Source organism: Zonotrichia albicollis, chromosome W, assembly GCF_047830755.1.
Source record: "Zonotrichia albicollis isolate bZonAlb1 chromosome W, bZonAlb1.hap1, whole genome shotgun sequence".
Taxonomy (NCBI): Eukaryota; Metazoa; Chordata; class Aves; order Passeriformes; family Passerellidae; genus Zonotrichia; species Zonotrichia albicollis.
The window spans coordinates 6,031,840-6,058,097 of NC_133859.1; the positions used below are offsets into that span (position 1 = coordinate 6,031,840).

At 38.8% G+C, this 26,258-nt stretch overlaps 2 protein-coding genes across 2 annotated transcripts in view; one reads left to right on the forward strand and one right to left on the reverse strand.

Annotated features, from left to right (window-relative positions):
• LOC102068527 (centromere protein K) lies at window positions 1-24,180 on the reverse strand. The gene is made up of 10 exons (XM_074531970.1): window positions 23,550-24,180; window positions 20,707-20,805; window positions 19,679-19,735; window positions 16,721-16,793; window positions 12,493-12,539; window positions 9,269-9,351; window positions 9,062-9,160; window positions 8,646-8,787; window positions 3,818-3,871; window positions 1-899 (listed from the first exon to the last, which is right to left on the reverse strand). Exons 1-8 carry the CDS (start codon window positions 23,823-23,825, stop codon window positions 8,652-8,654), a joined length of 870 nt encoding a protein of 289 aa, XP_074388071.1. The 5' UTR covers window positions 23,826-24,180; the 3' UTR covers window positions 1-899; window positions 3,818-3,871; window positions 8,646-8,651.
• Window positions 23,788-26,258, forward strand: part of LOC141726861 (peptidylprolyl isomerase domain and WD repeat-containing protein 1-like) — a 13,790-nt gene continuing 11,319 nt past the window's right edge. Inside the window, 3 exon segments of the mRNA XM_074531971.1 lie at window positions 23,788-23,962; window positions 25,309-25,411; window positions 26,015-26,115. Coding sequence (XP_074388072.1) covers window positions 23,824-23,962; window positions 25,309-25,411; window positions 26,015-26,115 — 343 coding nt within the window. The 5' untranslated portion in view covers window positions 23,788-23,823.

Genomic DNA, 26,258 nt, shown 5'->3' on the forward strand with positions numbered 1-26,258 from the left:
CACAATATTAGCATTTAATAGAGGTGTTAATTCCAAACAAACAACTGTTACTTAGAAATGCAAGGAGACAAAAAATGAAGAAATTATCCTACTCTTTCGACATACGCCCCAACGTTCCTGATTGTTGAAAGTACTGATGAAAGAGCTTACTCCTAGCTTTTTTTCATAAGGAAGATCTGTTCTTCATCACTGCCTTGATTTGCTTCAATTTACCTGTCAGGATTTTTCTAGGAGCTACAGTTTTCAGCTAGCTCTGTTTCAGTCTAAACCAGCTTCTCTTAAAAACTGGCAATGCATTTTAGGCCATGAGAGAAAAATGGATTATCTCTTTCTACAGCTTTTCTTCTGCTGTACTGATTCAATCCCTCCTTAGGAAAAAGCTCTACACTGAACCTTTGGGTTCTGAGCATATCCAGGGCCTAAGCAGAAAGGCTTCAGAGAATGCTGAAGATACTGTGGAACCGCAGGAGGATCTCAGGGAATATCTATGTGTATCTCCTCAGGCTCCTGCAAATCTTGATATAACACTGAAGGCCAACTGTAAGCAGTTAAAATAATTATTATTTTTTCTTTTTCTACGTTTTATGCTCTTAAATACCCATTTTAATGTAAAAGAAAAAGATCATTCAACAAGAAGTGATGTTTGATACTAAGAAAGCTTAGTAGGAAATCTAAGTATGTCCTAGCCCTGAATTAAGAGACTGGTGTTCTTTTGTTTTCAAGTGCATGTGTAGGTCACACTACTTGTGATAAGCTTGGAGGCGCATTCTGTTTGGATCCTCTGGATGTCTCAGGGCCACTCCATATCGCAGCAGCAGCTCAATATAAGGTGGCCAAAATGATTCATTAATTGTTATATAAGGTTCATGTGGTGTGGTCATTGATTTGTTTATCAGCATCTGGAAGACCAAAAGGATAAGATTTAGGAAATTAACAAAACAGCTAGATTTTATCTCCTTTAACCAAATTTTAACAAATTACTGTGATGTAGGCAATATAAGATATAAAGGACTATAAAGAGGAAATATGAGACCTGTACAAAGTAGAAGTAAAGCAAAGGACTTCCAATTAGCTACATAACATTTTTTTGACGTAAAAATTAGAACCAGAATCCTTTTTTATTCCAGAATAAATGTAGATTAAATGCTGATACAGAATTAGTTAATGGAGTTAAAAACAAAATCAGTTTTGTCATTTTGTTTCAGTTCACGAAGATCATATTCATGCCCTCACGATATTGCTCACGGGGAGTACTGCACACATCACAGATTAAATAATCTCACCCATCCCATGGTGCTCTTTCTATTTAACCTCGATATTTAATCTTTCTTCTCAGAGCTTTTAAATGTTATACTGTCCCAATTTCAGTAAGTACAAAATATATTTTGCCCTTTAGTGCTAAAGTCAAATTCAATTCATATATTTTTGCATCCAGTGCTGCTAATAAAAGACCCAAATGAATGACTACTCTTCTTTTTCAGAACATTCTGAAGAAGAATTGTTCCAGTTAATATATTTTGTACTTCCAATTATGAGAATTTACTCCAAATGCATTATTCTAGAACAATTTTTACTTGTTTTTTTCTGACATCTGATACTCCAAAATAGCTTTCATGGCTGTAACTTATGTGTACCTCAGAAAACATTTTTCATATTTAACATTAAGGTCTTGGGTCGGCTGTTGATATTCTCTGCCCCGAGATGCGTAGGATGTCTCTGCTTCAGCCCGTGCAACTGAAGAATGAGTCTGGACTCTTCACTTTTCAGTCTTGAGGTTGTTTATTAATTCTTATCTATAAAATTTTCTTTCTGCCCAGCTGAGATCTGCTCAGCAAGGCAGTCAAAGGCACTCTGACCACCCCCGAGGCGGTGTTGTCCTTTTATACTACAAACTACGTATAACATATTTACACTTAATTCCCAATACCTATCACCTATGTTAGACAGTGCACTTCTACTCTAAACCAATCCCAAAGTGCCAACATCACAGCAGAAAATGGAGAACAAGAAGAAGAAAGAAGAACAAGACATGCCCTGATTCCTCCATCTTGTCCCTATAATCCCTATACCAGAAATCCTAAAATCTACATTTTCGCCCTGTGCATATTTTATTATTACACTATTCAAACCTGTGTGACTTTCACGTCCTCATACAAAGCTGGTAACTTGCTCAAACGGTCAAAATTAAATCCCCAGGTGTTCTGGGCAGCATGCCAGGGTCTCCGAGCCCCCTGATGGGGTCCTCGGCAACTCTGGACATCCAGAGGGATGTACTGAGTTCCAACAAACAGGGACTTGAAGCTAGAACAACATGACTCAACAAAGAAAAACCTTTCGGAATACAAAGATAAGGGACATTGAAACTTTAGGTCAGGATGTTGAAATTCAAAATGAGTCTGAATTTTTCAAATAGTGTGTTCTTCCAAACAGAAGTCAGATATTACATGAATATGCCCCCATTTTTAGGAGATTAACAATATCAGAAAAATATGAAGGGCAATTTTAAAGCATTAGAAGAACTTCACAATTCTTTTTCCATAAGGGCTGTGGCAACTCTGAATTCTGATGAGTTTTCAAGCTCTGCCTAATTTGGCATTAAAAGGTATGCTGAGATATTTGAAGCATGTAAAATGATTTTGATGATGTGAGCCCAAAGCCTGGGCTTTAAACTGTAGTACATAGTGATTAGATAATAGCATCTTAATACCAGCAAGTTTTTATACATCACATTTTGCATCAAGAAAAAAAATTTTCCCCAGGGACATCTTACATATAGAACTCAGAACTGTCTAAGGAGGGGGAACAGAAAATTTCACTTCATATGCTACATTTAAGACAAGAAGAAAAAATATGCTTTGCAATTCACATTCATAAACTGCACTGTAATTAAAAAATTGCACTAAGCAATGCTTCTATACTTATAAAATCAATCAGAAATGCATTAATCGGATTAATTGATTTCCTTGTATGAGTTAATAATCCAGTTAATGCACAAGACTATTGGTCCGAGGCTACATATTTAGTCCTTCTGTTAATGTATATTTCAGAAATATCTTTCTTGAAACAGTATAAAATAGAGCATGAAATGGACCTTTCTTGAGCATGAAATGGACCTTTCTTTTTTTGTTAAACACAGTATTTGTCTCTCCCAACATGATCCACTAAGGCACATAAAACGTCTTTGAACCAAATATTGTAAAATCAAGAAATAAGAGATAGCCATTCTCCAGCCTAAACTGAACCAGTTAATTATTGCCACATCTCTTGTAATAATGTGGGGTTTACATTGATAGGAATTAAAATAGAAAACTGACCTAGATTCACAGAATGGTTTGGGTTGGAACATACTTTAAGATCATTTCATTCCAAGCACCTGCCATGGGCAGGTGCACCTTGCACTAGATCAGATTGCTCCAAGCCCCATCCAACCCAGCATTGATCACTGCCAGGGATGGAGTATTCACAGCTTCTCTGGACAGCCTGTTCCACTGCCTCACCACCCTCACAGTAAAGAATTTATTCTTGAAAGCTAATCTAAATATCTATTCTTGAAATTTAAAACTCTTCCCCCATGAAAAAAGTTGCTCTGCATCTTTTTATAAGCCCCCTTTTAGAACCAGAAGGCCACAATGAGGTCTCCCTGCACTCTTCTTGTAGAGACAACATTCTAATCATTCTAGATTAACTGTCTTAACTAAATACCACATACTATTATTTATATTAGTAATAAACACTTTATCATCATCACCATCATCACCATCACTACATCTGAATATTTAAAAATTCCTCAAATCTCTACATAGTGAAAACATCTTACCTTTAAAATGTCTTTCAATGCTATCAGTTCTACAGCTGGTTCTGCTGAAGAGTTCTGGAAAGATAAACATCCCCCAGACAAATTAACAAAACCCCAAACCAGTTAAGAAACATTTTAATTGACAAAGTAAAATAATTACACAATTATTTGATTGCATAGTACACAAAAGATGAAAACTTTTAGTTAGATTTAAATCTACCAGTTCAAAATCCTACACTTCAAATATAACATTTTTTGAATTATCAAGAGAGATTTATCTAAAGTGATCATAATGTTTTCATCTGTGTTTACATTTAAATAAAACCAAGCACATCAAATTTATAATGTAGTACAGAATTTGTTCTGTGAATGTGGTGGTTTGACCAGGAAGGAGTGGGAATTCTGGGAAGCTGTGGTCAAACTAATGAAAGTTTTGGGTTTGAGACTGGCACTCGGTGTAGCCAGTGGGGTTTGGACACACTTCTGAGAATACACAGGGGTTAAAAAGCAGGGCACTGCTCTTGGAACGCTCTCTTGAGACGTCGCTGTGAAGAGGTCAGATCTCTCTCCCGTCCAGCCTTGCTGCTGGGCGGGGGAGGGGCAGCCATGCAGTAGGCTCGGGGCCTGGACAGAGATGGGGGTGAGAAAGCTCTCAAGGATGGAAGAGTGGAGGAGCTCCAAGAGACATCGGGCAGCCATTCCCCCCCCCCAGGAGGGAGAGTCGGCGAGACGGAATGTGATAGCAGCCAGCCCAGGAGGAGGAAGGGGGGGGGAAGGGTGCAGCCCGGCCGGCCGCAGCAGCAGCACGTGTGGGAGTATCATCGTCCCGGGACAGACAGAGACTGAAAGTTTTAACCCCTTTCTTTCATGATTGGGGCCTTGCAAAAAATGCTAATCCTCCTCGAAGCTGAATAAGAAGAGAGATGAGAAATGAGATAAGACAAAGACCTGGCCCGAAGAACGTAGAGATAATTGAATAAAGAGAGATGATTTGGAGTAGCCTTTTAGCTAGACTTTTCTTGTAGCCATAGACTCAGTTGTTCCTGTGACACAGACTGCATTTAAAGAGAGGCAGTGCCTCAAAACCAAGAGAGTTCATTCGTGAAGACCCCCCAGCCCCAAAGAGTTAAAAAAATATGAGAGCGACAGATGTCCCAAAGCAGAGACTGTGCCTTTTTAGAGTGAGACAAAGCATCCTTGAAAGACAACCCTAAAAGCAGCTCTGGCCATGTCTCAGTAGTGAGAGCACTGAGCATAGAAAGAAGATGTCACAAGCAGCAAAAAGACTTTTTTTTTCCAAGCAGTGCCGAAGTGACAAAGAAGCACACGAAGTTTCAGTGTGTTTCCAAGAGAAGCCTATAGAACAAGAAAGACTCCTTTCCTCTTCATGAACTGCAGTTTGAGTATACTAAAGTGTCGTGCCGGGCTGGGCAGTTAGTGTTTTGAGAGAATGTATCGGATTAGAAAAGTCAGAGAGTAGAAAGAAAGAAAGTTTTTTGTAAGGTTTTCAATTTCTTTTTTTTTTCTTTTCCTGTAGTTTAAGTAATAAAGTGTTCTTTATGTTTAAGTTAGAGCCTGTTTTGCTTATTCCTAGTCACATCTCACAGCAAACACCAAAGTGAAGAATTTTCATGAGAGAGCACTAGCTCTGTGCCAAGCTCAAACCATGACAGTGAAGAAATTTGTTGGAGGAAAAAACATTTTTCATGAGCTTTAAATAAATGTTTATAATAGAAATTTGACACAACTCAAGACTTAATTTCATAGTGCCTCAATATTTTTTTCATAATTTGACAATGAATACTTACTTGCTTTGAATTCAACTAAAACATTTATCTTATCAAGGCTGAGAAATAGAATAATTAAAAATTTTGGTGGAATAAAAGGCAATGATAAAATATCACTAAAAGATTACTTCTTTTCCTTTGTAGCAAGCAAATCAAGCCATTTGTCTATAGAGATTCCTTTGGCAGCAATGTCAATGGATCTGCTTGTACTGTTGCACGGTAAACCTGATCCTTTAATTTTCCAGTTTTATTCTTTTCCCCCATGCACTTCAGTTTCAACAAAATAAAGGAGATAATATTCCACTGGCTTTCTCAGCATTGCTGTTGAATGCATGAATTTAAGACCTAAGATATTACCAGCTGTGCAGCACCTTATACAAACTTCACTTCTGGAACAGAGGAAGAATACAAGCAAGAAAGAAGAATATTCTGAAAGGCAAGTTCTGGATCCTTTTTCCCAGTCACAGTTTGTAATAGTCTCACCTGCAGATGGTCAGAAGTTTCAGTTTCCAGGGAGAGCCTGCTCCATGGAAGCTCTGCAAATCCTGGTGCTATGACCCAATAACATCTATCTATATGCCCTTATCTCAATATTTGGCTGAGGAAATAGAATCGACATTACCTATCAGCAAAAAGCTCCTTAGAGCAAACATGAAACTTCACAACCTTTGCTGATATATTTCCCTGGTCAAAATTACAACTAATACAATTAAGGACCGCTAATCACTTAATGCTTATAAAGTCGTTAAGCAGGATGCTCAGCATTTCATTATTTAGCCTGAAAGGCATCTTCTTCACCCTTCCTATCAGACAGATTTGCATAAAGAATATTCCTCAGCCTCTGATTTTTCGTATTATCTTGAAAAAAATAAAGTAGATTTTTATCCTAGATTTAAAATGCAAGATCATCGTTACTACAGTCACTACCTATATTAAAGGTGTTGGGCCATGGCAATGGAAGCCAACATGAGCTGTTATGATGCAGTCTTCACTCCCATTCCCACTGCCAATCCCACATGCATGTCGCCAGGTGAAAGGAGGGTGGAACCAGACCAGTGAGGCTTGGAGCAGTTCAAACTATACTGCCGCCATGTCCTACAGACATCAACCCTGCACATTTGCCCTCACAAAGAACCACTGTGAACACAACATCCTTCCACAAAGTGAAGCAAAATTGCTGATGTGCAGAGTTTGGTGCTGCTAGACTGCTGAACCAAGCTGATAGGAGAAGTGAATATTGTGTTCTTGTGAACCAACATAACAGCTAATTTCATTGCTAATTCATTTCAGTGATTACAATTTTTATTTCTTGCACTCAATAAATGTAGGCAAAAATGGCTTGCTGTCCTGCCTTCCCAGTCAATTACTTAGATGTAGATTAAGAGGTACCTGTAGTTAAGCCAAGTGATCCAAGTGAGTCAAAAGGTATAGAAAAGCTATGAATTCACAAAGAGTGAAAAGAAAGAAAAAGACTGTCAGAAAACAGACTCTGTTTAAGAGTTCAGGAAATGTATAAATAAAATTTAAGCTAAGAAAAGATAAAACCTTGTGTTGAAATTAATCAAAGTAGTTTTTTTGTTTAAGTAAAGTGATAGGTAACAGCCAACATGGTTTCACTATAGACCATTTACACCCAACAAATTTAGTGGCCTTCTACAAGAGTTACAGTATTTGTGGAAAAGGAAGAACAACTGATGGCATCTACCTGGACTTTTGCAAATCATTTGACACTGTCCCACATTCAACTGTTTCTAAAACAGAGAGGCTTAGACCAAAATATGGCACATTTACTAACAACAGGAAAGGAAAGCATTGGTATAAAGGAAAACTAAGATTAAACAAAATAAGATATTTGAATAATACTTTGAAAATGAACACCATGTCTTGACAAATCCACTGGTATTTTTATATGCAAAATATGTGCTTATGTGCAAAACATTTTTTAATTAAAAGATCAGGATTCATTAGCTGCAAATTACAGACAGAAAAGACAAGGGTGTACTTTGTTGCTTTGGTTATGGGTGTGAGCTAGTACTTTTGTTTATAATATTGTTTCTTAGCAGGTTGTAAAAAAGATGAATCCAAGTGAAAACAAACATACAATGGTTATTACTAGGATAAGCTAGAGAATTGAAAAATATTATCTTGCAGGAGTCATAAAGGTGTTCCTAGTTCAATTAGCAAAACAAAGAAAGAGAGGATATGAGGTTGCTGCTGTAAATATATCAGGAGGAATAAACACAAGAAAGAAAAAGAGCTATTCTGAGGTGCTAGAAGAAAAAACACAGGAGAAACAGTAGTAAAAAAATTATTTGTTCTAAAATGGAGCTCAATGACAATATTGAAGAAATTTTTATATTATGTAGTTACCCAAAATAATAGGGAACTGGATTAAAGAAATAATTTCAGCTTCTGTAATGTTAAGTGTTCCTTAAATCAAAATCAAACCCTGCCTTTTTTTCATAGCTTTTTTTAATCTATCAAAGACTAATGGTAATCGTTTTATTTCTACTGCACATTTTGAATTTATTATGCAAAATACTCCCTGGCTGCCTATTCTCCCTGAGGTTTTACGATAATTTTTGACCCAGTTTGCCTGAACAAAATCTGATGGCTAACATTCCAAACTACTCTGTAATTATAAACACTTTCCCTTATTGTTCCAAAAACATTGTTAAACAATTAAAATTTGTTTTGCCAAGGAAAATAGGAATCTACTTGCCCAGTCAAGTAAAAAAAAAAAAAGAGTAAATTTGGACTGAACCTCACACCATTTCCAAATGTGGCATAGCTTGCAGTTCAGTAAGAAATACAATATATTGCTATGCATCTCATTGGGTAAGGGATATATGCATTAAGAAAAGAAAATACCCAGCTGGAAATAGCCTTAAATAATATAAAACAACCTGAAAAATATAAATTAAACCTAGAGGATCAGCTGTAAAAATTATGCTTATTTCAAATACAACTGCAGGTGCAATGCTAGAGACTTCAAACAGGTACTGCATCTAATTAAATATAAACTCAACATTTCAAATTTAATAGGTAAAGAAAAGTCTTACCTTTTTTTAAATATTTTCACCTTCCTCTGGAGGGGGGAAATGTTTATCCAGAAATTCACCCAAAGCACTCAAGAGTTCTTTCTTATAGGTTTCTAATTTCAGTAGTTTATTTTTCAGCTCATTGAGTTCTCTAGTCTTCAAACTAACAGTAAAAACACAGCAACAAAACAAGGGATCAAATAAAGTAACTAAAAAATCCCTCCTAAGTAAAAAAAACCCTTATTATCTACTGTTAAAAATTCATCATCTTTAATCAAAGGATATAGTAGCATTACTTTCATGTTTCAAATATGGATTACTGAGCAATTATCTGATCCATTAAATAAAACAAAGAATAAATTTTAAGAGTTTGCTTGCTCATTTGCTCCTGTTGATATTTAAATTCTTGAATTTTTAACTCAAAAATGTAGAAATACCTATTTGTGGAAGGATGTTCAACTTCGGTATTTGCCTCTTCTTCCATTTTATTAAGAGTCTCTAGCATCTGTTTCTGTTCCTCATTCCACTGCTGCTCTCTTTGAAACATGAAAGGTAGGAAACGGCACAACAGATAAATAGCTTCTCTGGGCAGTCAAAAAAAGAAGAAAGCTCACAGCATTCCAAAGTCCAAATTACTGTATTACCTTTTCAGATCTTCTTCCAGTCGTTTATTCTTTGACCGAAGTGTTGACAGCACCATTTCAAGATCATTTTTTACTTTCTGCAACTATAAAAGAATAGAAATTAAACTGTTTGCAGGTAGCCCAGACTGTAGTATTTGTTCTATGTAAGGCTACATTTGTAAATCTGATAAAAGGGAAGAAAATCATCTGCAATTCCTTAGTAAACATTAAAATCCAGTTTAAAATGCAGGAGCTATTGAAAACGTCACTGCGACCAGCTGCTCATTAGTGTCTTCTTGAAGCTCACAGAGCTTAACAAAATACTTTATTTTACCTGAAGTACACACATGAACTGCTCAGCGAATGAATGGCTGAGGAGAAAATGTCTACAGCAACAGGGCTCTATTGTCTAAACTACTGCAGCTGCTGGCAAGAATGAATCCATGCTACTTGCACCACATAAAATGTACAGAAAATGAAGATGCATCAAAGAAAGACTAACTGCATCCATTAATTAAATGATCCCCAGTGCTATGACATATCTGGGACAGGAAATACAGAGAAATAAAACTACTACAGTCAGAAGCTATAGGCATTGCGGAATCTAGGGAACAGTGGACTCTCAGTGGGCTGGGTCTTCCATTATAGAAATCACAGAATAGGTAAGATTGTGTTGAGGAACACATTCAGTGCAGGTGGCTCAGGGTGCAGCTGCAGCAGAGCTGCAGGTTGAGCTCTGGCAAGAGCCCCAGGCAAGAGGCCGTGAACTGCTGGCTCTGTAGAGCAGGGGACCTGGGGGCCTGTGGCCCTGCCAGGGGAGGGGACATGGAGACACGGCAGAAGCTGATGACATCTGGATTTTTCTGTGTTTACACTACACTGTGAGGGCATAAAGCCTTTTGGCTTTGAGGGTATAAAATTCCTTTTTTCTGGGTCCTTCTTCAGAGGCACCCAGCTCAAGCTGTTATTCTGTTATTATGCCATGATTAAATTATTTTAGGGATCAGGATGTGTGAGCCTAGGGGAAGAAGGAAACCTAGGATTGAGCTGGTAAGGACACCTGATCTGTGTGAGCGTGGGTAGCTGTGAATGGGCTTAGTAAATGACACCGCAGCTCCTGGACTGTTGAAGTTTCCTTAACCATTGTGACAGGCCACAGTGGGTCATGTGGACCAACCTCCCTGGTCAGGCAGGGGTCATCCAAGAGCATATGGCACAGGTTGCATCCAGACAGTTCTTGACAAACTCCAGCAAGGGAGACTACACAATCTCTCTGGGCAATCTGTTCCAGTGCACAGTTGTCGCAGAACGAGGCCTTTGTCGGGGATGAGCCATTTGTCAGTGAGGGGAGACTCGGACACTCAATATGAGTGATAAGCAAGTTCCGTTTATTGAAGAGAGCATCAGACACTTATACAGCAAATAATAAGCTCATGAATATTCTGTAATTTACCCCGTCCATTGGCCACACCACAACATCAGCTCTTCCCCATTCCTCAGGGGTTACATCTCTCTTTTCTCATGTCTCTTTCACTATTTGTTATCATACTACAGCTATGCCCAAGGACACACTATCTTGCAGGTGCAGGACTTGGAATTAGCCACAGCTTTGTAATTTTCCATTCTCTAGCAGCTAAATTCCCAACACACAGTAAAGAAGCTCTTCCTTGTGTTCTTGTGCATCCCATGCCTCTTGTCCTACTGCTTGGCATCAATGAGAAGAGCCTGGCTTTATTCTCTTCAGACACTTGTATAAATTTATGAGATCCCCTGTTACAGCACTATGGTCTTGTACAAAATAATGTTTCTTATATAAGCCTATGATTTGGATGTATTTTTTCTGCTTCCATACAAAATAAGAGCACCTAGGGATTTAGCTCAAAGAAATATACATTCTGAAAATATGCTACAGAAACAAATATGCTCGATATATATAACATCTGGAAAAAACCCTCTAATCCTCAAATATCAGATCAACATGCCAATCAAAGTGTGTAACCTAACAACTTTTTGATAGTGACTCTTAACAGCAGTCAGATTTGCTGTTGTGAGTGATACTAGAAGGCATTAGATGCAGGAATATTCTCAAGTCACACAGCATTCCTATGTGCCATCGATATAGTATAATGTTATCCACAAGACATTATTGATTTGCTCTTTCGTCCAATGGAGGAACTCAACAAAATATTTGCAAATTATTGCCACAGAACTCAATGTCTAAGATAACTGACTCTTCCATGTAACACATAATATTACATCATTTTCTATTAAGTATGAAATACAATGTATTATAACATTTTGTTTAAAAAAGCACACACAAATATCTTAAAGGCAGGTGTCTTTTCCATGGTACAAAGTGATAGCACAAGGAGCAAGAGGCCCAAACTCAAATACAGGAATTTCCATCTGAAAATTAGGAAAAACTGCTTTACTGGAGGGTGACTGAACACTGGAACAGGCTACCCAGAGAGGCTGTGGAGTGTCCTTCTTTGAAGATGTTCAAAAGCCACCTCGACACAATCCTGTGAGACACTTAGGGACAGGGTTTAGTGGTGGATTTGGATGGTTGGACTCGATCATCTTGGAGGCCTTTTCCAATCTAAACTATCCTATGATTCTATCTCCAGAGGTCCCTTCTAACTCCAGCCATTCTGTGACAGATTAGCAATTAAAATTCAGCCACAGATCAACTTGAAAATACAATTCTGAGTGGATCTTCTTGCCCTTGAGCAATGTTAACTGAAAGTAATCTTGAAAAGTACAGTGTGTAGGCTTCAGGCCTAGAAATGGACGCTGCTGCACAATGTTACAGATGATGGTTAAGTCTTTGCAAGGCATGGTCATCAGTCAAGATTTCTGTCTCCTGGTAGCATCCAGCACAATGGGACTCCAATCCTAAGTGAGGCCTTGGAGCATTAATGTAGCAGGGATGTCGATTGTCACATCATTTTCATTGCACACAGATAAGTTTGCTGAGCTACTGTGATTAGATAGTGTGTCCAGAGGCAAAATACTGTTAATCGTGCACTACTCAGTGACTTGTGCAGTAAGTCAATTTAAAACCTCACTCATCACAACTAGGAAATTTTACTAGTTATACTAGAGGGGGAAAAAAGCATTAGAACAACATAAATGGCTGAAGGAAAATACACAGCATTTTAGCAGTCCACCCTAGGAACAGTCATGGGAAAATGCAGCAATTGCATGTATTGGTTTTTTTCCCAACACAATTTTATTAGACTTACCTCTTCTTTTCCCAATTCTAACAGTACATCTGGATTGGTAGAAATTACTGAAAAATAAAATGAATTGTTTATTTTTTCCATTGGATGATAAAGATTTATTTATACTGAAAAGCAGCTTGGCTAGAGAGAAATTTGTGCAGCTTCTGAAAAACAGTTTGGCTCTCAGTAGCAGTTTAACCACATGCTGTGGTGTCCTGCCGGGCTAACCTACTATCACTAATCAGCAAATTAAATTAGACTGAAAAAAGTACAGTGTTAATGCTTGTGTGTTATTTTTATACCTGAACTGGCTGCAAATACATTGGTGAGGGTGTATAATGAATAAACAGCATATGTCTATACATTTCAAGACAATCAAGCCTGATTTTTTCAGCAGAAGGCATTCCATCAACATTACCAATGTGGGCAATCAAATTCTTCCAGTCCTCCAATTCCTTGTTAAATAGCCTCCTAGATGCTTGATCAGGACTATAGAACCTAGTTTTAATAACTTCAGAAGCATGTCACCATTCTTACTGTTCACAAAAACAGTAGGGAGATGAATGACCCAGCAAGGCCAATACCCTAACTCAAAACGCTGAGCAACAGCAATACCTAAGTGAAACCAAAGTACAATTCAAGAAGATGAAAATTTTTCTCCAGAATGCTTCTACAAAATGCAGTGATTTATGACTCATGCATTTTCAGAAAAAAGTTAAATTCTTGTTTTTTACAGCATTCAACAGACTCCAGTCAATTCTCAGATCCATGTCAACTTGCAGCTTGTGCATAAACATATGATTTTTTTGAACTATTTCAATACATTCAATACAATGAATGATGTTTCATTCTCAACAGGAGAAATGAAAGCTATTCTAACAGATAAATATCTTTACAGGTAGATTTTTTGGTGCAAGTTTGGGCTTGAAATCTCTAATCTTACAAATAATTACTTAAATAAAAATTCCTTAATCAAAAAGGAAATCCTTAACCCTCTCATGACAGCATTAAACATCTCCTAAATACACACAGTCCATTTAATAAATTCAGAAAAGTACTTTCTTTGGTAATGTTATAGTACTTACCTGAAAAATTTTAAGGAGCTTAAGATTAGTAGTTTTAAAAGCACTGTTTGTTCTGAGATGAAAATCAGAAAAACTACTGAAGCATCAAAAAATGCATTAAATTAAATTCTTTAATAAAACTCCTTTCAGTTCCAAAAAAATTGGAAAATTGCTGTTTCTAAATCTTGACACAAAATTTAAGTACTCTGCTCTCACTTAAGCTTAAGAGCTGCAGGAGACAGTGGCCTGTGCTTTATTAGAGTAAGATTTCTTTATTTACATGAATGTACTACCTACATGTGATAAAATTAATTGGTGAACTTTTATTCACATTCACTAGTATATTTGAAAAAAACCCATCCAATTCTTCCTCCTGCCACTTCCTGCTGACATCATCTTTATAAGCCTTCCCTTACCAAATATTACCAATTTTTACAACTGCCTCATAATGCTTCTTTATTTCAAGATACCTAATTCTGAGTTCATGCTTGCCATTCACTGTTCATATTGTGCGAGTATCAGAATAGAAGGCCCTGTGTTCCTGGGAAAGAAATCACTAGCCATAATTTAGTGAAGGAACAATGCAGATCTAAAACACTGGGACAACACACTTATGCCAGCTGCTGCTGTAAATTCACTGCTTGCTCAATCCACAATCAATTAAATATTTTTCAGTTTTGTTGAATCACTGCACTTGCAAAAAATCAAATGTCAGAGAGAATTGCCTAGTGATACACAGTACAATTACTAAGAAAAGTACTACCAGATGCTAGGAATGTCAAAGCAACTACTATGCACATGTTTATACAGAAACTCATATTAAGATAAAACAAAAAGGTATTTGGCAGAATACTGCTATTTTGCAAAGAAAAAGAGAATTTATGCAGAGACCACAACTGTTTGAAATGGTTTAAAATATGGTTGCTTCCACTTCCTGATTTTGCAAAGGTAAAAGTTAAATTTTATTTTTATAAGCCAAAAGCTTTTTTAGAAGTTTTAATTCAGCTGATTTAGCAGATCTAGAGCTACATAAATAATACCAGAAATCGAGAAAGAAAAAGACACTAAAGCAAAAGCTTTGCAAAAATAAAATTTGCATCATGAATTCAAGTCTGTTTGCCAATATTGTGCTCAAAAAAATGTAGAACTGCCAAGCTATAACCTCTGAAAATAAGGTTTAAGACTGAAATGCTGACAGGTCCTCATTTACAGGAAATGAACTGGCCAGTACTAAAAGCTAAAACCAGTTACAAGACGGCCTGACATTCATGCTCTATTAGTAAATTGTATTAAATCAGTATTTCTGCTATTTTTATTTAGATATAATCACATAATGTTTGCAATTAAGTAATTCCTCCTTCAAAACAAATAGTAGGTAGAAAGAAGCCAAGACAGAGAAGTAAGCAAAGGGGACTCCTCATTTCCATACAAGCACCATAACTCTATTCAAATTCTTAGCAGGATTTTTTTCTTCCACTGGAAAGGGAGCCAAAAAAGGCAGAGATTTGGTTGTAAAGTATTAATTATAGACAATTCTCTATTAAAAAATTAGGATTTCCAATAAGAAATATTATCATCTGGGAAGAAGTAAGAATGGTTGAACAAAGCAAGTCAGCAAGCCAAAAAAATAGGCCAAGGATATTTTTAAGCCAATAGCTTGAAGTTTAATATACATATTTTAGTATGGAAATCTAACAGCCTCAGGTATTTTACCCAGATAAAAACTAAGTTCTTTCAATTAATTTGCTTTAAGCCAGCAACTTATTCATGAACAGCAGCCAGGAACCAGTATGTTCCAAATTCATTCGATGACATGCCTTTGGTCTACATACCTCAGTAGCACTGGAGGCTGACAGTTCTTGGAGTGAGGCTTACAACACTGAACTATGAATTTATTCTAATACAGCAACAGTATCTCTTTATACAAAAAAAAAATCCTAGCTTCTCTTATTTAGTGATGAGATGCAGCAAATACATAGACTTTGAAAAAAAGTTGGAGAACTGCTTCTGATGTTGATCTGAAAAGGCATTTCCATTTGGCTAAATGACAAAACATTGGAAATCACCACATGCTGTCTATAACACATTCCTATAATTTTGCAAATATTATAAAACCAAGCCTTTACTGGCATAAAAATATTCAATTTAGTCAATATATTAATTTAAAGATTAACTAGAAGTTTTACTGGATTGACAGGTGCTAACAGGTCCTCGACAGGAGACATAACCATGAGTACTACCAGAATATTAATGACAGTGTAGTGTGAACTGTTTTAGGAATGTCCATATGGGACATCTGGAAACAAAGATTACTTTAGTCACACTTAGATCCTGAATGCTTTTATTTCCAGCGTCTGGCCACATCAGCCTTGCAAGAGGGTAAAATTTATCAGCAGTGGTGGTTATGTACAAAGAGAACTTTGAAGAACTGAGGAATTGATACCTTTTGACTGATAATGCCTAACAAATATAAGAATTACCACTAGTCTCAGTGGTTTGTGCTTCTCAGAATCAGTAAGTGTTCTGGATTCCTGCATTTTTTTAAAATTCTAGTTGCTCTTACCACTTTATCTTGACTTGAAATCTCCAATTGCTGCTAATTCAAAATAGGTATTTCACTACAGTGTAAAGGGCTTAGCACTAAAGGTCTATTTTAAAGTTTCAACTGTCACATCATAATACTACACACCTTTAATCAGAAAAACAATCAGATGTATGGTTAATGTATCAGCTTCTTAAAAGACAAAATTATTTGCCAAAATATTTCTGTTCTAAAAACAAAATACAAATAAAAGATAGAGAAAAAACAATCACTCAGAAAAGAATATGAAGGAGGGTAACAGGATAATTAACTTTTTTTATTGGGTTAGGAGATCTGCTAATAGTTGTTTTTCCATTTAATTGACCGATGAATTGTGATATGAATCATGCATTTATTTGTCCAGAATCATAGGATTAAGTTATAGTGGAATTCACTTTTAATTTCAAGTTGACTTAGAACTGAAGTGCAAAAATAATGAAGAAATGAAACATACATGCTACTTTTTAAAGTAGCATTATTTTAATTTTTAAGTAGTTACAGAATGAAAATACAATCAGCAGACATTCAATATACTCATGGCCTAGATGAAAGAAATTTTGCAGAAGGTTATACAAACATTCTTTACAAGGAAACAGTTACTCACCTTCAGGATTTCTTGCTTGCCGCTGACGAACATCTACTGTTAAAGCTTTCCATCGCAGCTTTAACAAGGAAAGCTGTGTAACAAGAAAAGAAGGATCTCTTGAAGTGTGTTGAGTTGCATTGGCATAAAATGAGGTGGAACAGGATAGAAATCGAATTGTTAAGTTAATACAGCAGAAAACAAAAGAGCATCTATTACAATAGAACACTAGTTTCTTCAAAGTATTTTACAGTAATTCACAGGGATCATGGAACGTTTCTATTATTTTTTCAAAAGGGGGAAATGAGGAGGAGTCAGAATTGGCAGAGTTGTGAAGGCCCTTCAGAGGAAGGTTCATACAGGTAAAGAAATACTTTCTAATGTCATTTCTGATCCACCCTTTGCATATCTTTGTACCATTCCCACACATAATATCACTGGATATCAGGGAGAAGATATCAGCATCTCCATCTCCACTTCCCTGAGGAAGATGTAGAATGTAACCAGAAAAAAACCCTCAGCTCCTTCTCTACAAAGTAGAGAAGCCCAAAGTCCTCAGCAGTTCCTCACAGGACATGCCTTCCAGCCTCTCACCAGCTTTGTTGCCCTCCTCTGGATGCACCCAAGGACCTTCACAACCTTCTTAAACTGTGGGGCACAGAACTGCACTGAGCACTGCAGGTGAGGCTGCACAGCCCTGAACACAGGGACAATCCCCTCTCCTGTGGCTGGCAGTGCCACGCTCCAGGCTCCCAGGATGCCGTGTGCCCTCGGGGCTGCCAGGGCATGCTGTGGGCTCGCCCTGAGCTGCTGTCAGCCAGCGCCCTCAGAGCCCTTCCTGCAGGGCTGCCCAACAGCCACTCCTCTCCCGCTGGCTTGCTGATATTAGATGTCGTGCCATTGAGGATTGCCCAATGTTCTAAGCTAGCTCCATCCCTCTGCAAGGCCTCTGGTCCCTCCAGAGTGCCAACCATCGTCCAGTTTGGAGTCATCAGCCAGTGTGCTCACGGTGCATTCCAATCCTTCATCCAGGTCACTGATAAACACGTGGAACAGAGCTGAGCTGCACCCTGAGGAACATTGCTGGTGGCTGGTCATCAGCCAGATACAGCCCCAGTCACTGCACCCCACTGAGCTCTATGCTTCAGACAGCTCTTTACCCAGCACACTGCGAACCTGCTCATCCCACAGCTGCACAGTCCCCAAGGATACTGTAAGGGATAGCACAACAATGACATTTAACAAGAAGAAATTACATATGCACTGATTAGGAAAAAGTCCAAACAAGTATTAAGTTACACCCCCTTCTCCTCCCATTTTGCTGCCTGTGTTAGTCATTTATCAGTTGCATTTTTCAAACTTAGTAAGAGAAAATCTGTCCTGATCTTGATTCCTGAGGCTTCAGTTATATTTCCTCTCCCCTGTCCAGATGAAGAGGGGAGTGATGAACAGCTAAGCTGGCCAGATAGGATTAAACCCGCCACAGGGAACTGGCAGGTGAAGTGGTAAAGCCACTATCCATCACATTTGAAAAGTCATGGCAGTCTGGTGAAGATCCCACCAACTGGAAAAGGAGACACACAACCCATATTATTAATAAGACAAAAACAAAAATGTGTAAACTACAGATTGATCAGTCTCGCCTCTGTGCCCAGCAAGACCAAGGAGCATATCCTCCTTGAAATTATGCTAAGGCATGTAGAAAATTAAGAGGCAATTGTTGTTAAGCAACATGAATTTAAGGGCAAATCACGCCTGACAAATTGGGTGGCTTCCTATAACAGGATTAGGGCATTGGTGCATTAAGGTAAGAGCGACTGATGTCATCTATTTGGGAGCTGTGCAAAGCATTTGACACTGTTTGGAACAACATGCTTGTCACTAAACTCTTGAGACACAGATGTGACAGACTGCTCATTGGGTAAGGAATTGGCTGGATGGTGACATTCAGGTACAGTCAACAGTTCAGCATTCAGGTGAAGATCCACGATGAGGGGGCATTGCATAGGCCATGTTTCTGAGACAGGCACTATGTAACATCTTTGTCAGGGACATGGACAGGGCCATCAAGGGCACCCTCAGCAAGTCACTGACAGCACCAGGCTGTGTGGGACAACTGACACACTGCCGGGAAGGGATGGCATCCAGAGGGACCTGGACAGGCTTGAGAGCTGCACTAGTATGAAACTTATGAAGTTTAACAAGACCAAGCACAAGGTTCTATGCCTGGGTCAGGGCAACCAACCCCCAGTATCAATACAGGCTGAGTGAGAGCAGCCCTGCGAAGAAAGATCTGGGAATCTTGGTGGATGAAAAGTTCGACACATGCACTTGCAGTCCAGAAAGCCAATCATAACCCTGCATCAAATACAGCATGGCCAGCAGGTAGGTCAAGGAAGGGGATTCTGCCCCTCCACTCTGCTCTGGTGAGACCCCACCTTGAGTGCTGCCTCCAGCTCTGGGGTCCCCAACATAAGAAGGATGTGAACTTGCTCAAGTAAGTCTGGAGGAGAACCACAAAGATGATTGGAGGGCTGGAATACCTTTCCTATAAAGACAGGTGAGGGGAGTTGAGTTTGTTCAGCCTGGAGAAGGCTCCAGGGAAACACTACAGGACCTTGCAGTACCTGAATGGGGCCTAAAAGAGAGAGACTGTTTACAAGTGCATGTAGTGATAGGGCACGGGGAAATGGCCTTAAGATGATAGAGGGCAGGTTTAGATACTGGGAAGAAATTCTTTATTGTGTAAGCACAGAGACACTGGAACTGGTTGCCCAGAGAAGCTGCAGATGCCCCATCCCTAAGAGGGTTCCAGGCCAGGCTGGAAGGGGCTTAAAGCAACCTAATTTAGTTGAAGGTGTCTCTGCCTATGCCTGGATTAGAACTGGATGATCTTTAAGGGCTTTTCTAAGGCAGGCCATTCTCTGATTCTACGGTCTTAGCAGAAAATGGAGTATTTTTAAAAACCCACTGTCTTACCTTGGCATCTGATGGTAGCAGTGTGTCTGTTCCTAGAAGCATTAGCTTGCTCTGACACTTGGCAGAAACAAAAAGAAATAAAACACAAAGAAAGTTGTTTTCTCTTTTGTAAGAACAAAATGCAATTCTTAGAAATTTAAACACAACTTTTTAAATATAGAAATAAATTAATTTTAACTTGGATCCTTCCACATCCCCTATACCCTAACCCAGAAGAGCAAATTAAGAAGTTTTGAAATCACAGCACAGTAAAGTAACAATTAACTCTGAAGGAGAGAAGTAGCAGCTAAAGAAAGATGTATTCTTTAAGTAAAAAGGCAAGTTATGAGGGAAAAGTTAATATGGGGAAAGGCATTGAACAGATGAAGAACATGAGAAACTGAGAAGAGAGTCATGGACAAGGCTGAACAGTATTCCCTAAGAACTGACAGAAGTTTATCTTTTCTGGGAATCCAGAAAATAAAAATAACCACCCCTAAACTGTTATTTTTTAACATATTGTGCTTTGTACAAGAGAGAAGTTCCAACCATGACAATGTAACTGTGAGTTTGCAAGGGAGTAAGCATAGGGAGACATCAAAGTCCTCCTCTGCCTCTCTCTCATCCTATTCTCTCTCTCTCCTCTAAGATCCAAAGGACGTGTGAAATGGAATCCCATATTTGTGAGGCTAAAGAGAGAAGGGTCTCTGTATGCTGGTACTACCGCAACACAAATAAATTCTTTCATTTTCCATAATTTTAATATACAGTCCCACACTAAATAAATAGCAACATCAGCACATTGACTTTACAAAGCATTCTCCACCCCTCCAAGCACTTCTACATTTGACCTTTCTGAAGATACTATTTCCTTTTTTTTTTCTGTTTGTTTGTTTCTGATTTTTTGCTTGTGTGGGTTTTTTGGTTGGTTGCTTGGTTTGGTTTTATCAGAGTGGTTTCTTTGGAGAGGGTGGGGCAAGAATGTGGTGAATAAAATAATTCTGAAAAAGCACTATAATAAACCTCGTCTATCATTGATATTTGCATACCTCTTCAATCTGCTCCCAAATACTCTCACACTCATCCAAGAGTTCTTCCTTGGCTTCGACAGGACCAGCTGTGTTACTGATTTCTGATGAACATTCAGCCTATTAACAAGCAAAGAGAACATGTTATCATGTAGATCTACAATAACTGATTACTTAATCATCCTTGCCATTTCAGATCAACTATGCAACAGAAAAAACTCCCTTAATCCAAAGCTTTTAGCTAACTCCTCCATAGTTTTAGAAAGCACCCAGCCATTAAGTAAAATCTGCTAACTATATAACTAAGTAGAATCAGTGTCTAAGAAGAGACTAATAATTTAATTTTAAAATTGAATGACAAAATCCTAAATTTTCATAACTGCTTTGATTATTTGCAATGACTTCTTTATTTTCCAACAACTTTATTATAGAAACAATAAAGGAGTCTCACATCTACAAAGCCACGCTCTACCTCCATTTATCTGCAATATTTATTATGTATTTTATATATATGTTTCTTTTTAAGCACTTACTTCTGTTCTGTCAATAAAAATGGTAATCTATTTCTCTTTCATTTGAATTCAGAATATTTTTAATTAACAAATTAAGCACCCTCAAAGTTACTAGAAAAACAAACAAAAGAACCTGAAAGAACATACAGACAACCAAGGAAAGAGAGCACCTGGGGAGCCAAAATAAAAATCAATCCAAGTTAAATTAAAAACTTTGAGAAATTGTTGGGTCAGAAAGAAACAGCTGGAATTAATTTATGAATTTGTATGTTTCTCACTTAAGAGATACCTGAATGACAGCAGCAATTAACAGGGGAAAAATAAGAAGGAGTAAAATTTTTTTCCCAGGGAAAACAATCAACAGGCTAGATATACCAGATGCAGGAGGCCTTTAAAAATACCTTAATGGGTCACTAGACCCACCAAACACATAGAGATTAAACAGAAAGGTTAAAAATAGATAATGATCTAGAGAAGAATTACACTTTTCTGTGGGGGCCTGAATACATATATTGTTATAACAGCAATAAGAATACAAGAACTGAAATGTAGTGAGAGTCCTATGTGTTAGATAAGTGGGTCCTAGATAGTCTAAATGAGTCACAGCTGCGAAGTCCTTAGTTGGGCAGCAGCTGTGGCTCGTAAAGATAGCTGGGATAAAAGGGGTGGGTCGAGAGTCCAGGAGGAGCCCCTGAGAGGCTGCACTACAGAAAACAGAGCCCAGCAAGAAGGTATGGACTCTTTGAGAATATAAGAACAACAAGATAACAACAATACAACACTTTTCTACCTTCTGATTGAAGCATAAATTACTAACTCAATCTTTTGTTCTTTTTCAGTACAAAAACACAGCGTCAGAGAAAATTATTATTATTCTTTAAAAGGAGTGAAATATTCTACTAGTACTTGTGAAGTTCAAGCACCTCATAGCAAAGTGGATGAGAAAAGAGAATCAGAACATCTCACTGAATGCTGGAATTACACTAGAAAACTCATACATAGCCAATACTTCTACTAAGTCTTCCTGGCAGATTTCTTGTATTTAAAACAGAGCTCTACAAAATCTAGGTTACCATGATCTTATAAGAACTAATGAGCATAGATTTTGGAAAGCAAGATCATTATCTTCTTAAGAGTCTTGGAATGGCTCCATAATATAAAACAGAACCAGTTCCCGTAATTTATTAAGGCTTCTGAAATGCCTCCAGCAAAGACTGCCCAGATGGAAGAAACTAAGAAAGAAACTAAGCAGTCTTAGTTTTTTCTCAGACAAAAAAAAAAAATAAAAAAAGAGACAATGAGAGTTTGGGGGGATAGTGGGGAGACGGAAGAATAAAAGGGAGAAAAAGAACCCCATGCTTTGGAAATTTAAAGGGGTCATGGGATGGGATAAAAACCTATTCTGCCCCTATCCCCTGCAATACTATAATTCATCACTATTAAAGCATTATATGGAATAATAATGCTTTCTCTTCTCTGAAGAAAAAGACAGAAAACCTCTATCACACAAAATGATGAAATGATTCTGTTGATAGCTTTAAATTTCTGGGTCAATTTCATACAACATTTCAAAATGTACATATTGTGTGACATGACAAGGCTCTCACAAGCCAAACTGACCTGCCGTCCTTAATGCTGTGCTCTTATCTACCTTACACAGTACACACAATGGAATGTCACTTTCGGATCTTATTTTCTTGTAGCTTGCAGTTTTCCCCATTTCAGTATGGTTAAATTACGTTTTTATTTCCACACCATACCTGAAAACTTAAAAGCTTTTTTGGCATTAATACTAATGCCTTCAATTTTCAACAAGTTATTCCTTCTTACTTTGTTTTAGGACTATATAATTAGGTAAGAAAAACACACGTGTGCAAGTGTAGGCTCTATGCTAGCCAAGGCTTTACAAAAAAAATCACAGGATGGGTCAGGTTGGAAGGGACCACAGGGGGTCATCTGGTCCAACCTCCCATTTGAAGCAGGGTCATCCCAGAGTACATGGCACAGGATTGTGTCCAGATGGTGCTTGAGTATCTCCAGTGACGAAGACTCCACAACCGCTCTGGGCAATCTGTTCCAGTGCATGGTCATCTGCACCGTAAAGCTCTTCCTCGTGTTCAGGTGGAACCTCTTGTGCATCAGCTTCTGCCCATTGCCTCTCGTCCTACTGCTGGGCACAGCGGAGCAGAGCCTGCATCCATACTCTTGGCACTGTCCCTTTCATACCCGTACACACACATGAGGAAGGCGAAATGCGTCCTGTGACCCAGCACACAAACACCAGCTGCGGGCAGACGGCGAGGGAGGGGAGAGGAAAGCGACGGAAGGTTTGTGAAAGAGACACGAAGGCACCTTAGGAAGCAAAATATCGGCAAGGTACAAACAACATCTCAAAAGCGGTGAGACAGGGAGCCCCCGCAGCACAACGGCGGCAGGACGTGAGGCGGGACATTCCCGCTCACAGCCCAGGCATGAACCTCGCCCCTTCCCAGCCGGGAAGCCAGCGCCCTCCCCGCAAAGCAGCCCCGCGGCCCCAGCGGCCGAGACCGCCTCCCCTCCCGCTGTCCGAACCGCGGCGCGCACGTCACTCGCAGAGCGCCCAGCGCGGGGCACTGACGTCAGCGCCATGGCGTCCGCCGAGCCGGAGCGCAAGCGAAAGCCGCCGGAGGTGGGCGGCGATCCGGCGGCAGCGGACGAGGACGATGAGGAGGAACGCTGGGTCGAGCCGCTCCCGGGGGAAGCCGCGCAGGCGAAGAAAAGGAGAGGTAAGGGGAGGAGTGAAGCTCTGCCCCGACTGGGGTCGGGGCGGTGGGATCGTGTCCAGGCCACGCCGTGCGGGAGCGGCCGCGGGGTGAGGGCAGCTGTCGGGAGCCCGGCTCCTGAAGCTGCATCTCGTATGTAAAATGAGCACACTGAGGGGAAACCTTCAGATGCGGAATTACAGAGCGGGGGTTCCTGGTGCTGAGAAACTTGTGGCCGTTCAGTCTGCAGAAGAGGAAGTTACGTGGAGACCTCATAGCAACCCTCCAGTACCTAAAGGGACTTAGAAGGAAGCTGGAGATGGACTCTTCGACAGGAACTGCAGTATAGCATCAAGACTAGTTGGTGCAAACTGAAAAAAGGAAAATTCAGGTTAGCTATAAGAAAAAAATTCTTTACTGTGAGGTGCTGGCACAGGTTGCCCAGTGATTTTTTTTTTTGGGTGCTGCAACCCTGGCAGTGTTTAAAACCAGGCTGAATAAGGCTTGGAGCAGCTTCGTCCAGTAGGAGGGGGCTAGATGGTATTTAAGGCTTATTCTAGCCCTTAACATTCTGTGACTCTAAGACCTTTGCTTCCTCTGGAGAGCACCTTAAGGCTAAGAGCCCTGCTGCTCTGCCGGCTGAAGCTGTGCTGTTCATTGTTGTAGAGTTAATCTGTCTTTCAGATCACCACCCTAAGCTGCAGCAGCAGGAGAAGCCTCTAGGCTGTGTTTTGGCATGTGGTGTTGATATGTGCTGCAACTTCCAACTCTCTGGGTATCACTTAAAGTTTTCTTTAAGTAAAAAAAACCAATGATCATCAGATGTAAACATGCAATTTTGGTAAAAAACACTGTTGCACAGGTGTTAACAAGTAGGATCTAAAGATCAGAAACAAAACTCAAAATCAGATTATTTTAGATTGGCCAGTTAAACAATGAAATAGGTGGATACCAGCGCTTAAAATTTAGACTACAGGACCTGTGTGGGATCACAAATCTTGTAAAAACAGCAGGGATACATGTGGTTTTAGAATGAAATGAGGTTCAGATGACCTTCTGTTTTCTGGCAGTAACTTAAAAACTGTTGATTGACGCTGTTTCTTCTTGAAACAACAAGACAGTTACTGTAACAGTTGCTTTAAGAGGGAGGAGCAATATGAGTTAAAGCAGCGTTTGAGTGGCTTTAGTCCACAGAAAATGTGTAAGTCTGAGTGCAAAGCCAGACCTAAAAGCCCTTTAATTATGTTTGCACAAAATCCTGCATGTTTTTGACTAAACATGAGTAAGCAATAAAAGGATAAGTAAAAGAAAACAAAATGTAGATGTAACATGAAAAAAAAAATCCTGACTTTACTTTCTGTTCTGTGTATTTCTTGAATTCGAACATGTTTATCTTGAAAATCTTCCATCAGCTTCAATGTATGAATGCAGTTACATGCACAGAGATGTTATTACACACATGGCATGTACAAAGTAAGTGGTTTTGTTCTCCGTTGTATTTCTTCATCTGGGGTGTATTTTTGTGTAGGCTGAGAAGTTTTCACTGTAGAAGCTTTATAACAGAAAGTTGCAGTGTCCTGAGGTGGTTTTTTAAAGGATGGTGGGTTTTTAAAAAAAAAAAAAGTTATATCTTGCTTACCTAGAAGCAAGATTCAAGTTGTTTTTATAGGCTAAAAGAGAGTCTTAAAATCCTTGTTAAAATATGCAGGAAATACAGGAGTAAGTAATAACTTACTCCCTCTGAGAAAATACTGTTCACCAGAATTGCAGAGATCACACACACACATTGTAACTACCATGAAACCAGACTTAAAATAGGAGTTACATTTACATATTCAAAAATGATAGTGTTATATTTTTTTTCATTTTGACTTTTCATGGATTAATCCAGAATGCACTAAAATACTTGTTTTGTTTATCCAGGAGTTAAAGTACCCATTCAGACAGACTGTCACAGTAATTTCTTGAGATTCATTCTCTGCACAGTGTTAATTCTAGTGCAAATTACTGACAAGTGGGAAGGTGCATAGTGTGTGCATCTGTTTTCTTTTTTTTATTTTTCTTTTCTAATTGTAGGACAGATTTTATCATAACAGCCAGTCATGATGGACATGTAAAATTCTGAAAGAACATAGAAGAAGGGATTGAGTTTGTTAAACACTTCCGAAGTCATTTGGGTGAGAAGTTGTTCTTTCTTATCTAAAGGAGTTTACTTTTTCCTCTCCCTTGCTCTTTGTTGTTTGAAGAGAGAGTGCAAAAAGAGAGTTTCTGGGGTTCCTTTAGTGCAGTCAGAGATTAAATGATATCTACCAATATTCCT

Coding starts and splice junctions, on each gene's coding strand:
- LOC102068527 (XM_074531970.1), bottom strand. CDS start 23,825: ATGGCGCTGACGTCAGTGCCCCGCGCTGGGCGCTCTGCGAGTGACGTG. Junction 16,794..19,678: donor TGCTACCATCAGATGCCAAG/GTAAGACAGTGG, acceptor CTTGTTACACAG/CTTTCCTTGTTAAAGCTGCG. Junction 12,540..16,720: donor GCAAGCAAGAAATCCTGAAG/GTGAGTAACTGT, acceptor TTTATTTTTCAG/TAATTTCTACCAATCCAGAT.